Here is a 14,796-nt window from a genome sequence, read left to right as displayed (position 1 = left end):
CAAAACCATGTGATTCCAAAGTGGCTTTTAACTGCACAGCCATGCTTGAGGCATTTATCTTAATTTTTCTGGAAAACTGAGTCTATGATGTTGTTACAATTCCCTGCTTTAACCACTTCACTGATACTCTTCAGAGAGACATACTGTAATTCTTCTTCTTCTTTTTCTTCTTCTTCTTCTTCTTCTTCTTATTATTATTATTATTATTATTAATGCAGTGAACTGGCAGAATCGTTAGTATGCTGGGCAAAATGTTCAGCAACATTTTCATCTGTTTTTACATTCAGGGTTTAAATTCTGCTGAGCTCAACTTTGCCTTTCATCTTTTGGGGTCAACAAAATAAGTAGCCGTTGAGCACTGGGGTCAATGCAATCTACTTACTCCTCACCCCGAATTGCTGGCCTTGTGCCAGAATTTGAAATTGTTATTATTGTTTAGGTGGCAAGCTGACAGAATAGTGAGCACATTGGACAAAATGCTTAGTGGTATTTTCCCTGGCTCTTTACATTTTGAGTTCAAATATCAGTGAGATTGACTTTGGATTGTAAAAATAAGTAGCAGTAAAACACTGGGATCAATATAGCTGACTTATTTCCTCCCCTAAAATTGCTGGCCCTGTGCAAAAATTTTGAAATTATTATTATTGTTATTTTTATTAAGGTGGCAAGCTTGCAGAATCATTAACGCATTGGGAAATTGCTTCATAGCATTTCTTAATGTTCTTTACATTCTGAGTTCAAATTTTACCAAGGTTGACTTTGCCTTTCATAATGTGTAGCTGCCATCCCTATCTCTCTTCCATTGCTCCCACCTCTATCACCCTTTCACTCCTCTCACTCTGATTCTCCCACCATATTCTCTTTTCTTTTCACTCTTTCATCCTCTTACTTTAGTTCATCGCTTTGTGGTGTTAGGTGAATGGAGACAACATAGAATACTGTAGACTCTTTGGTCTTCTGTGTGACAAGACAACCTCATTGGTGCTGGTGCCACAATAAAATTTAACCAGTACATTCTGTAAAGTGATTAGGAAATAGAGACAACATTGGGTGTAGTATACGAAGTGAATTGGCTACAAATAAAAACTGAGATGAGAGTATGGCAGTTATCTTCTTTTTTATTGTGCTAACTATTGATTTTGTATTTTCAAAGTACAAAATTGTTTTACCCTCATTACTTTTTTCTTTTTTTCTTTATCTTTTTTTTCAGATTCTTAAAAGACAAATGGAAGCACTGGGATTTGGAGGAAAAATTCAAATGGTGTCTCGTTTTGAAGAAGTTTTCAAACAAATTTGGACTGAAAACGGCGATCATATCAGCCGTATTTATGCAGGCACTGGTGCCATGGGGGGTGGCCGATCTAAAGTAAGTATCTAAGTAATTCTTTAGAAATTTATCTTTCTTATTAGTTATCCATCCATCCATTTTTGCCACCCACTATTCCTGGGAGATATATAGAGGTAGAGTCCTTAGGCACCTCCTCCATAAGGTCCTATCAGAAACAACTAATACTACACTTTCCAACTGGATTCCCAAGCATGACCAAGTGAGACTATGGATATTTATCATTCAACCATCTCACTTATGCTCTGAGGTTTCTTGCCAATTGGCTTGGCTTGAAGAACCCATCTTGCAGTTATTCTTTCCTGTGACATTCTAATCACATGTCCATAGTACCAGAACAGTGATATAACAATGCAGCTCGATCTGGAGAGACTCCCTGATCTCCAAGCTACACACTGTTGAGTATCATTATTCCAGAGACCCTGTAGAGGAACCCCATTTTGGCCACTTGAATTCACAATCATCATTTTTTAGTTATTACCTAACATTAATGACCATAGGTCAGGCTAGGCTCGAAAACTGAATTTAAGATAACAAGTTTGGCATGTTTATCAATCTCTCCTGCTCTGAAGATCAAATGCTGGAGTTGGCATATTAGTCTGTCAGTATCTTCTTTTTCGCTCATTGTGAAGGCACATGACTTAGTGGTTAGGGTGTTTGGCTCAGAATCGTAAGGTCTTGAGTTCAATTCTTAGCAGCACATTGCGTTCTTGAGCAAGACACTTTATTTCACATTGCTCCAATCCACTCAGCTGGAAAAAATGAGTAGTGCCTGTATTTCAAAGGGCCAGCCTTTTCGCATTTTGTGTTATGCTGAATCTTCCTGAGAACTACATGAAAGGTACACATGTCTGCGGAGTGCTCAGCCATTTGTATTTTAATATCATGAGCAGGCTGTTCTGTTGATTAAATCAACTGGGAGCCTAGTTGTCGTAACCAACAGAGTGCCAGTTTCGTTCATTACTCAACATTCATAACCATAGGTTCGCGGTTTCGATTCCCAGACTGGGCGTTGTGTGTGTTTATTGAGCGAAAACACCTAAAGCTCCACGAGGCTCCGGCAGGGGATGGTGGCGAACCCTGCTGTACTCTTCCACCACAACATTCTCTCACCCTTACTTCCTGTTACTGTTGTGCCTGTAATTCAAAGGGTCAGCCTTGTCACACTGTGTCACGCTGAATATCCCCGAGAACTACGTTAAGGGTACACGTGTCTGTGGAGTGCTCAGCCACTTGCACGTTAATATCACGAGCAGGCTGTTCCGTTGATCGGATCATCTAGAACCCTCGACGTCGTAAGCGACGGAGTGCCAACAACAATAACTATAGGTAAAAATAGTCATAAAAACTAAATTGAAAATAGTTTGGTTTTTCAACCAACCTCTCCTGCTTCTGAGGACTAAATGCTGAAGTTAGTGCATTCACTTGCAAAACCATTTCATGATCTGTGCTGCTCACAACTCTGATCAGTTAGTTATCATGATTATTCGATAGTTTGGTTTCTCTATTATATCATCCTCATCATCATATTGCATCTACTTTTTCATGCTTGCTGGATTAGACCAGTCATCTGCAGCTCAGCTCCTCACCATTTGTTGTGGTCCCTTGTCGTCTCCTTCCTGAGGTTCCACATTTTAAGATCAGTCTCCACTTCTTTCTATGTTGTCCTCTTCCTCAAGTTCCTTCCATTTGGATTTCTTACCACTAATTCACCCACCTGTTATTCTTCATACACATCATATGTCTGTACAACTAGTCTTCTCTCTTGCACACCACACATGATCCCTCTGGTCCCTAATTTTTCTCTCTCAGCTGGTTTATATTCTGTCATTCATGTCCTCTAAAAATCACACATGAAGCAGAAAATGCTTGCATCATCATAATCATCATCATTATCAACATCGTTTTAACATCTTCTTTCCCAGGCTTGCTTAGGTCAAACAGGGTTCCATTGAAGCAGAATTTTTTGCAGTTAAATGCTGATGGCATTCATCTATTTCCATTCTATCAAACAACAAACAGCCCAGACATGTTTTTGTGGAGGACTGCAATCAAATGACATCACTTGTATGAATGGTGATGCTTTATTTCCAATCAAAGTGTACATGTGAAAACGAGTTAAAAAACTGGACATGCTCTCGCAGTGGACTGCAAACAAATGACACTGCATGCATAAATGGGTTATAAGAGGTAACTAAAATAGTTAGCTATGGAAAAAGTATCCAGACCTAAAATAATGATGGTGATAATATATTTACACATAAAAATTAACTTTGTGTTTTCATTAACACACTAAGAAGATAGTGTGGAAGTAGGAGCCTGTTAGGGCGTTATATGATAATGATGATAATAACATTTCTCTCCCCAATTTTCACTTTTAATATTAGTAGTATTGTTATAAGTACCAGCTGATCGTAAATGAATTACCCTCTTTCCCTGAAATTGCTGGCCATGTGTTGCACTCACAATCGCTAGATCATGGGTTTGATTCCCAGACCGAGCAGTGCATTGCGTTCCTGAGTAAAACACTTTACTTCATGTTGCTCTGCAATCATTTCGACATCTGATGCATGGCACACCATGCAGCTTTTCAGGCTATGTCGATTTGATGGAGGGAGTAAGCTAATGTACAACACTCTTACATTTGATCAATAGAAACAAATCATCGTGCTGGTTGTTCAGCGAACACTGAACACTCGTACATCATCTTCAATAGGAGAGTCCATCGTCATCATTTTATTGTTATCATTATTATTATTATTATTATTATTATTATTAGCATTATTATTAAGGTGGCGAGCTGGTAGAATCGTTAGCACACCAGATAGAATGCTTAGCAGTGTTTCATCTGTCTTCGTGCTCTGAGTTCAAATTCCGCTGAAGTCAACTTTACTTTTCATCCTTTCAGGGTCAATAAAATAAGTACCAGTTGAGTACTGGGGTCGATGTAATCAACTGTCCCCCTCCCCAAATTTCAGGCTTTGTACCTATAGTAGAAAAGATTATTATTATTATGATGATGATGATGATGAATAAATATTTAATACAACATCCAGTAAATAGGATTTTGAGATTGAAGTCTTCTTATTGAAGTGTAAGCTTATATTATTCTTTGCTTGCGTTTACAAGGTTTTGGAGATGTTTCTAGTGTATACTCTCTTTACTCTTTTACTCTTTTACTTGTTTCAGTCATTTGACTGTGGCCTTGCTGGAGCACCACCTTTAGTCGAGCAAATCGACCCCAGGACTTATTTTTTGTAAGCCTAGTACTTATTCTATCAGGTCTTTTGCCGAATCGCTAAGTTACGGGGACCTAAACGCACCAGCATCGGTTGTGAAGCAATGTTGCGGGGACAAACACAAGCACACAAACATACACACGCACATATACATGTATATATATATACATGTATATATATATACATATATACGGCGGGCTTCTTTCAGTTTCCGTCTACCAAATCCACTCACAAGGCTTTGGTCGGCCCGAGGCTATACTAGAAGACACTTGCCCAAAGTGCCACACAGTGGGACTGAACCCGGAACCATGTGGTTCGTAATCCTAATCACACAGCCACTCTTATGCTGATATAGAAATTATTTCAGTTATTTTTCTGTGAGACATTTTGATAATGTCTACATCTTGAAAAGAAAAAAGATCAGCAAAATCTTTACAAATGATGTGGTTTATAAATGTCAAATACTTTCGTTATTTTTATTATTTAGAATATATCTGGAAAAAACATGCAGTTGTTATTCATTTCAAATCAGATAATTCAAAATCATTAGGAGTTTTTACATAACCTTTTCTTATTAACTTAATAATTGCTGTAGTAAATATATTTATATTTGATTGTAAGACAAAACAGAGCAAAATATACTTTAAAAAAAATCAATAATCTTTTGATTTTTCCTGCATTTGTTTATTTCTCTCAGTATTCCGATGCCGCACGATCTGCTACTCGAACAATTCAAAATAACTTCCTAGACAGCAACAAACAAGAAGCTATGGATGTATTTGTCATGGGATCAACTCTGACCGGAGAACTCAAAGGAAGAGCCAAAGCGCTGCTGACTTCAAGGTGTTTACATGGTATAAATTTTACAACTTATTATCTAAACAGTGTAACATGGGTGGGTTTGTGTATATGTGTGTATAGATCTGGCTGTTGGATCCAGCGGTGCTCGTGTTTTCCATGTTGAAGTTAAACCCACCTTTGACCTTGTATTGAATAAGCATTTCCTTAGGGACTATTCTATCAATTTTGATGAAATTTTACACGTGATAAAATGCAAAAGCTGCAGGAAAAATAACATCGTTATGGGAATTTCCATTCAAGCACCCGATTGAGCTCACAAAAATCGATGCCAACTGAGCATTATCAAGTTTTCAAAAAATCTCGGCCTTATTTGAACTTCAGGGTATGTGATCGACCTATGTGCCAAAAATCATTAAAATCAGTTGAATGGTGTGGGAGAAGTTAGAGTAACCCCCAAATGCACACACAGACAGACACCATTACACATTTATGTATATATATATGTGTGTATGTGTGTATACTAGCTGGTGTACCCAGTAATTCCCAGGAGTAAAGATGTTCTATTGAAATGCCTTATTACTCTGATATAAGAAAGCAATTTTGTTATAACTGCCACAAAAGGTGTATTTTCTGTCATGAAAAAGTACGAAAGACTGTCAGCTGAAGGACCTGAGAGACCTACATGGGGTGGATGTAAGTGTCTTCAAAACAAAACTAGACCTCTTGCTGTCAAGTGTCCCAGGTGAACCAACTTGACAGCAGGAAGTGCAGATGAGGGTAGCAGCATCACACTCCCTCATTCACTAAACGTCAATTTCTAAAAAGAATTAGTGAAGTAAAATTATGTGGCACCACCAAATGGTCGTACCCCAACATGGCCACAGCTCATGAGCTGAAACTAGATCATATATATGCACACATATATATGCACACACACACATATATATATACACATTGCTCTGCTTCTGATTCTCAGATCCCGGTAGAGGTCATAGGAACAGTGCCATAACATTAAGCATTTTCAGTCCTGATGGAACCCATCCCTCTTCATGTGTAACTACAGTTGGTTTCTTCCAGAGGAAGAATGTTGGGGAGAAAGAGAGAGTACTAAACTGGTACTTTATCACTCTCGAAATGATGATAGGCAAAACTGTCCTTGATAGAATTTGAGAGAAGTGGAACAGATACCACAAGCTAATCTATCCAACTCTCTAATAACTAATTTACCCTTTATGCAGTTCTATATTCATTTAGATAATTTACTATTGTTATTGTGCTTGGAAATCTAAAGATTTAATCTTTTAGTTTGTAAATAGTAACTCATGCGATTTTGGTTTTAAATAAAATTTCTTTCTAAAAAAGAATATTAATCCAGAATATTTCAAGAAAAAATATTGAGTCAGGGGGCTTACACCTATCCTGCAATATCATTTTAAAAATAAACAATCAGATCCTTGAGACCTTGAAGCTACAAGATGATGCATGATTAATTCAAAAGAATGTGCATGAATAAGCATTATATTTGACAGAGTAATCTGAATGGTAAAGAGTTAAGAACTGGGCTACTGACCCCATAGTCATAAGTTCAAACATCATCACAACAAATTTTACAAATATCAGCCACTTCAATGATTTTAGATGCCATTGTTATAACTTTTCCATTGTCTAGGAAATTTTATATATTTTTTATATATTTATCATTAAAAGACAATAATTTTCTTGCAATATTTTTCTAGCACCGGAAGGTATTCTTAGAGAAATGATAGCACGACATAGGGAGTACACCAAACTTGAAAAGCTCCGCATCTGCTGTGGTACATGGAATGTAAATGGTGGGACTCATTTCCGCAGCATTGCTTTCAAGAAAGAAAAACTCACTGACTGGCTGTTAGATGCCCACACGTGCTGCAGAAATTTGTTTCCAGGTAAGGATGTTTGTTTTTATTTAAGAAAAAAAATGACTAAGGACTTTTGAATGAACAATTTTATTTGAAGACAAAGTAAGTACAGCCTATAGAAAAAGTGACTGGCCATCATCAGTGTATGCAGGAGAAATAAGTATGCTGATATGGACATGAATGGTGAATGCTGGGTAAAAATAAATGCCTGATGATGGTATCAAAAGGCACTGGAAATATATCATTGATATCTTTGGTGAAGGTGCATGGCTTAGTGGTTAGGTTGCTCAGCTCCTGATCATAAGCTCATGAGTTCAATTCCTGGCAGTGCATTGTGGTCTTGAGCAAGACGCTTTATTTCTCATTGCTCCAATCCACTCAGCTGGTAAAATTGAGTATTGCAAAGGGCCAGTTTTGTCATTCTCTGTCACGTTGAATCACCATATCTGTCCAGTGTTACCCTCTGTCAGATGCTTTTCAGTTTTTTTAGCCATTACCAATGTTGGATTCCCTGATACATTTCTAGCTCTTTGGCCGAAGAGAAGCAACTCTTGGGCAGACTTAATTAATGCCATAGTTTTAACTAAAACACAGTCAACAGCATTGACTGAGTTGCACCAGGAAACCATTCGGAAGTTCTCTCATTAATTCAAACTTTTGCACTATCTTTTAGCATTTTTACGTAATTACATAAGTGCATGTTCATATTATTCTTATGGTCATTCTGTCATTCTCCATTACACATTGATATATTTTTCTCTTTCTTTACACCTTTTATTTCATTTTACTTTTCTAGCTTCCTTAGACCAAAATGCTGACTTCAGTTACCCAGCTGATATTTTTGCAATTGGATTTGAAGAAATAGTTGATCTTAATGCAAGTAACATAGTCAGAGCCAGGTAAGCAGTTGTTTTATTGATTTGGTTCAATTTTATATCACATATACTGCATTCTGCAAACAATTTTCAATGGCTATTGTTGTGTCCTTGAGCACCACATAGGGATTTTTACATGACGTTGCACGGGCACTTTTATGTGACATCACACAGGCACTTTTATGTGACACCACACAGCACTTTTATGTGACACCACACAGGCTCTTTTACATGGCACCACACATATGCTTTTATGTGGCAGCACACAGGTACCTTTACGTGACACCACACTACATTTAAACATTTAGCCCTTTAACATTCAGATTAATCTGTCAACTGTAATGCTTATTTATTCACATTGTTTTACATTAATCATGCATGATCTTGTAGCTTCAAATTTTCAATGATGTAATTGTTTATATTTACAATGACATTGTAAGGTAGGTGTGAGAGGCCAGATCTGGTAGGTCTGAACACAAAACAGAATATTTGGCTGGATATGGCCAGTTTAAATGCTAAAGGGTTAGACAAACATTGTCACATTCTGTTTGTGGTTGTCTTACAAAGCAAAATTTATTCCTTATTGTTTTTGTTTTTTTTAATATTGAAATTCAAAATATGTGCTATCATTTAATTTATTTATTTTTCTTCTAGCACGGAAAATTCCCGTGAATGGCAAAATGAAATTCAAAAGACAATTTCTCGAGAGTACAAATATATTCCATTAGCAACAATCCAGCTTGTAGGAGTTTGCCTAATCTTATTTATCAGACCACATCTGGCGCCATTAATCTCGTGAGTTAAAGATTTCATACTATTTGGTTTTTATGAAAGCTTTCTTTCTTTTTCTTTTAATTCTCATTAACAGGTATGACAGTGTGGTTAATAAGTTTGCTTCCCAACCATGTGGTCTTGAATTCAGTTCCACTTCTTAGCACCTTGGGCAAATGTCTTCTACTATCATCTTGCTTTGACCAAAGGATTGTGAATAGATTTGCTAGATTTGAAAGAAGCCTGTTGTATGTATGTCTGTGTTGTGTGCACAGGTGTGGGTGTGTGTGTGTGTGTGTGTGTGCATGCCCTTGTTTTGGCATCATGTGTTGGTTGTAAAGAAGCATCACTGTCATACAAGCAATGTTTGTTTGTTTTCAGTCTTCATGAAAATATGTCTAACTATAGGGAAATATTACCTTGCTTATTTCAATAAAGTAGGAACAGGTGTGGCTGTCTGATTAAGAAGTTTGCTTCCCAAATACATGGTTTCAGGTATAGTCCTACTGCATGACACCCTGGGCAAGTGTCTTCTGCTAAAACCCTGGGCCAACTAAATCCTTTTAAATGGATTTGGTTGATGGAAACTGAAAGAAGCCTGTTTTGTTTGTGTGTGTGTGTGTATATATATATATATATATATATATATATATATATATATATATATATATTTATATATATATATATATATAATGGATGGATGGGTGGACAGACGGACAAACGGTATTGTACACTTTGATTAATATGCCCACTCTATTGACAAATATATGAGTGCATGTTTTTTCTGACTTATGGAATATTAGGCAATGTGTGTGTGTGTGTTGTTGTCTCTTTACATTGGCATCATGTGATAGTTGTAAGTGACTGTCACCATCATACAAGTGGTGTCCTTCATTTCTAATCTTCCATGGAAACATGTTTGGCTATGGGGAAACAGGTGGAGGCTGGTGACAGGAAGTGCATCCAGCCATAGAAAATCTGCCTCATCAAATTCCATCCACCCCAAGTTAATAAAGAAAAGTGGATGTTAAAATGAAAAAGAAGTTAGTTTTGTACGATTATTTGTTATCCATATTTTCATATACAACCCCATCAAATATGTGCCTATTTGTCAATATTTGTGTGGACTAGTGCTGCCTTGTTAAATCTTTATGGAAATTACTAAAGAACACAGGTTTAGAATTAAATGGTATCTATCCTTTTAGAGTTTAGTGAAGTTGGTAGTTGCTGAATAAATGTCTTGGCCCATAAACACAAGACAGTACATGTGACAGGTACAAACTGCCAACATTTTTGCTGATTGTCCTGTATCCATCTGCTTACCATAAGCACACAGGGTGTGTTTTTTTAAAGTTATTAGAGTGAGCTTTGCTGCTTTTTTTTTCTAGTGTGGCACTTTGGGCAAGTGACTTTTACTATAGCCTCGGGCTGACCAAAGCCTTGTGAGTGGATTTGGTAGACGGAAACTGAAAGAAGACCGTCGTATATATATATATATATGTATGTGTGTTTGTGTGTCTGTGTTTGTCCCCCCAACATCGCTTGACAACTAATGCTGGTGTGTTTACATCCCCATAACTTAGCGGTTCGGCAAAAGAGAGCGATAGAATAAGTACTAGGCTTACAAAGAATAAGTCCTGGGGTCGATTTGCTTGACTAAAGGCGGTGCTCCAGCATGGCCGCAGTCAAATGACTGAAACAAGTAAAAGAGTAACTGCTATAGAGAAAATTACTTAGCCAACCCATGTATGTGTGTTTGTATGTGCTTGAGCATGTATGTGCTTTTATGCCTGTATATGATGATGATGTTGGTGATGTAATGTTTCCATTCCATTTGTTCCAGGGATATTGCTACTGACTCTGTCAAAACAGGCCTTGGAGGTGCTACTGGCAACAAAGGCGCTGTAGGTGTCCGCTTTTTACTCAATGCTACCTCATTTTGCTTCCTCTGCGCTCATTTTGCAGCTGGGCAGTCACAGGTGAACGAACGCAACAATGATTTCCATGAGATTATGAAGAGGGTTTCATTACAGGTTTGTTTCTTTTACAAATCAATTTTCTTATCTTGTTATCTTTTAATTGTTTCAGTAATTGGACTGTGGCCATGCTGGGGCATTTGCTTGAGGGGTTTAGTGGAACAAACCGACTCCAGTACTTAGGTTTCTTTTTTTAAAGCCTGGTACTTATTTTATCAGTTTCTTTTTGCTGAACTGCTTAGTTACGGGGATGTAAACAAGCTAATATCGGTTATCAAGCAGTGGTGGGCAAACAAACACACACACACACACACACTTCTTTCAGCTTCTGACTACCAAATACACTCACAAGGCTTTGGTCAGCCCGGGGCTATAGTGGAAGACACTTACCCAAGGTGCTATGCAGTGGGACTATCTGTGGATATGAGATGCAAGAATATCACCTAGATAGTTTATCAAGTCATTCAGGAGAGTGTCATATCCAAAGACTGGTATAGCAGTATCATTGTAAACTGCATCAGAGGCAAAGGTGATGCCTTAGAGCAGGGGTTCTCAACCATTTTTTATCTATGGACCCTTTTGATTACTATTTTATTCTGGTGGACCCCCATAGCCATTCAATGTTTAAAAACTAGTTTTATTGAAACTTTTTTCAAAATTCCTATTTTGGTTTTCAAACATTAACTTGTGTTTAAACCATTTAAAATGTTGGAGAAAGAAACCTGGCTGTTTCTTGTAATACATATATCTAAAACAAAAATTTTTCAGAGGCCCTTAAAATGCTATTATGGATCCCCAATTTACTATTTTGTTGCATAGACCTTGCAAAATCTTATATGGACATTCAGGGGCCATATGGACCCTGGTTGAGAACCACTGCCTTAGAGAGAATTAACTACTGGGGATTCAATATTTTTAAAATAAGGAATTTATATTATGTACATCGTTTACATTAGTCAACTAATGTAAACAGTGAACATAGCTCTAGAGGAATCAAACTGCTAGATTAAATTATGGGGATCACAAAGAAAGTCATAGTCCAATGGGTCTATGGTAGAGTAGGCCTGGATGAGATGCAGTTTGCCTTTGTCCCCAGTAGAGGCACCTCAGATGCAATCGTCCTACAGGAGAAATACCCAGCTAAGAATAAACTGCTATACTGGACTTTTGTTGACTTGGAGAAAATATTTGACAAGGTACCACATTCAGTAATTTGGTGGGTACTTAGGAAAATTGGAGCAAATGAATGGCTTGTGTGGGCAGTTCAAGCAATGTACACAAGTAAAATGGGAGTTAGCAATGACTTCAGTGATGAATTTAGTTTTAATTTCTCTCCTATTCATCATAGTTCTACAAGCCATTATGGAGGAGTTTAAGACTGGCTGTCCATAGGAACTCCTGTATGTTGATGGCGTAGTTCTCATCTCTGAATCCATAGGGGAGTTAGAGAAGAAATTCCAGAAATGGAAGCTAAACCTGGAACCAAAAGGCTTTAAGGTAAACCAAGAAAAGACGAAGGATTTAGTAAGCAGGAAAGAAGACACGACCCTGGCACCTTCAGGGAAATGGCTTTACTCAATAAGCAGAAAAGAAGCAGGTATAAACTTCCTATACATTGAGTACAGGTATGTACTCAATGTAAACCATCGACACACAAGAGAAATAGTGAAATCACTGGCTGACTATCTGGAAATGTAAGATTCATATGTGGTAGATGCACTGTAGCAGTTCATATGAGTACACCGGAACTGAGCCTCTGGTAGACAGGAACAGAAAAAAGCCCATTGTGAGTGAGCATGTATTTACTATTGCTTATATTTACATCTCCTTTAGTCATTATCATCAACATTTAGAAAATGTGTTATCTTTTTTTTTTCATCTCTCCTACTATTTCTTTTTGTTCTTTGCTTTCTTTTTCGGTGGAAGATTTCAATTTCTTTATGTTTACACATTTTATATGTTTATATATTTCAGGGTAAACCCATTGGTTCTCATGACTATATTTTCTGGGTTGGTGATTTCAATTATCGTATTGATCTTCCAAAAGACGATGTGAAAGAACTTGTCCGAAATCAAAACTGGACTGCCCTCCAAGCTGCTGATCAACTCAAGATACAGATGGATGCTAACAATGTAAGCAAAAAAATAAGATTTTCTATTGTTTTCTTGTCAACCTCCTTTTCAGTTATCATCTTATTTCATCATCATTTTAAAATCCACTTTTCCATGCTTGCACAGGTCTGACAGAATTCACTGATATAGATTTTCTATCACTGGATGCCCCTCTTGTCACCAATTCTTACCTTGTTTCCAAGCAAGATGTAAATATTTCCAATGATCAGACATAGAAGACTAGAAATGAACAACGTTACTCGTATGATGGTGATGCATTTTTAAAATCATCGCATGATGTCCAGATAAGGGTGAACACACATACATGTGTATGTGTGTGTGTGTGTACATGTACATGTCTGTGTGTATGTGTGTGTACATATTGGTGTGCATGTGTATGAACATGTCTGTGTACATTTGTGAATGTGTTTGTATTCCATTTCCATGACTTCGTGTGGTATTTGTAATTGAGTACCACTGTCATGCAAGCTGTGCCATTCATTTCCAATATTCTGTGAAAACATGTCTGGACAAAGGGGGAAATATTACCTTACTTAGAAACATATGCTGGTTGGTGATAATGAAATACTGTGAAAATATGGAAAACTTATTTGGTCTTTTGTGCTTCATCAGAAACACTTCATTGTTACTTTGACAGGTTTTCCGAGGTTTCCAAGAAGGTGAGACCAATTTTGCACCAACCTATAAGTACGATAACTTTAGTGATGATTACGACACCAGTGAAAAATGTCGTGTGCCTGCATGGACCGATCGAATACTCTGGCGGAAAAGAAAATTTCTTACAAAATCAGGTAGAAACTTAAACACAAATTCCTGTTTATGTTTATTTATTTTTTTACTCTTTTTATTGATTGACTTTTAGAAGCTCTTTTAATCTGACACTTTATAACAATTTAATTATGTAAGGGTGTCTTGTGAAGGAAAAAGATTTATAAGATATTGGATTTCAAATCCACTGTATTCATTTGTGTGTGTGTGTTTATTCATACAGGATATCATCATCATTCTTGTTTAATGTCCAGTTTCCATGCTAGCATTGCTCAGTTGGTTTAACAGGACCTGATGGGTCCATGGACTGCATTGTGCTCAGTTGCTTTCAGTCTATAACCAAACCAAATACACACACACACACGCACACATTCACACACATTCACACTGACATTCACACACTATAAGTGTGGAAACAAAATTTGCTTTGTATGTGCAAAACCAGGTCTAAATTTTTTTACAAACAAAGTCACGTTTTTCAATCTTGTAATCAAAGCAAACACTGGTGTAAAATAATTATTATTATATTTGTACATCAATCAAATGGAGGCGCAATGGCCCAGTGGTTAGGGCAACGGACTCGTGGTCGGAGGATCGTGGTTTCGATTCCCAGACCGGGCGTTGTGAGTGTTTATTGAGTGAAAACACCTAAGCTCCACGAGACTCCAGCAGGGGGTGGTGGCGACCCCTGTTGTACTCTTTCGCCCCAACTTTCTCTCACTTGAGTAACGCTGCGATGGACTGGCGTCTTGTCCAGCTGGGGGGAACACATACGGCATAGAAACTGGGAAACCAGGCCCATGAGCCTGACTAGACTTTGAAAGGGTGCATAAATAAAATAAAAAATAACATCAGTCAAATCAGATTAATCCAATAATGGAAAAGTAATGTTTCAAATCCGTCCAAAAATGTTTCTAAGGTCATATGTTTTGAGGATGAAGTTTTTCAGGAGAATGTTCAAAGCTTTTTCACTGCTTCCCCAAAATTTTA

The 14,796-nt window shown here is 37.4% G+C and overlaps 1 protein-coding gene across 1 annotated transcript in view; it reads left to right on the top strand.

Moving 5' to 3' along the window:
* LOC106879251 (synaptojanin-1) overlaps positions 1-14,796 on the top strand; it is a 124,060-nt gene that overhangs the window by 84,007 nt on the left and 25,257 nt on the right. Inside the window, exons 9-16 of the mRNA XM_052972571.1 lie at positions 1,211-1,366; positions 5,282-5,438; positions 7,122-7,310; positions 8,080-8,182; positions 8,813-8,953; positions 10,773-10,962; positions 12,880-13,038; positions 13,676-13,829. Of these exons, the coding sequence (XP_052828531.1) occupies positions 1,211-1,366; positions 5,282-5,438; positions 7,122-7,310; positions 8,080-8,182; positions 8,813-8,953; positions 10,773-10,962; positions 12,880-13,038; positions 13,676-13,829 (1,249 nt within the window). The remainder of the gene's footprint in view (positions 1-1,210; positions 1,367-5,281; positions 5,439-7,121; positions 7,311-8,079; positions 8,183-8,812; positions 8,954-10,772; positions 10,963-12,879; positions 13,039-13,675; positions 13,830-14,796) is intronic.

The sequence above is a fragment of the Octopus bimaculoides genome, chromosome 13 (assembly GCF_001194135.2).
Source record: "Octopus bimaculoides isolate UCB-OBI-ISO-001 chromosome 13, ASM119413v2, whole genome shotgun sequence".
Taxonomy (NCBI): domain Eukaryota; kingdom Metazoa; phylum Mollusca; class Cephalopoda; order Octopoda; family Octopodidae; genus Octopus; species Octopus bimaculoides.
The sequence above is the reverse complement of the archived record's forward strand: the minus strand, read 5'-3'. Positions and strand labels throughout refer to the sequence as shown.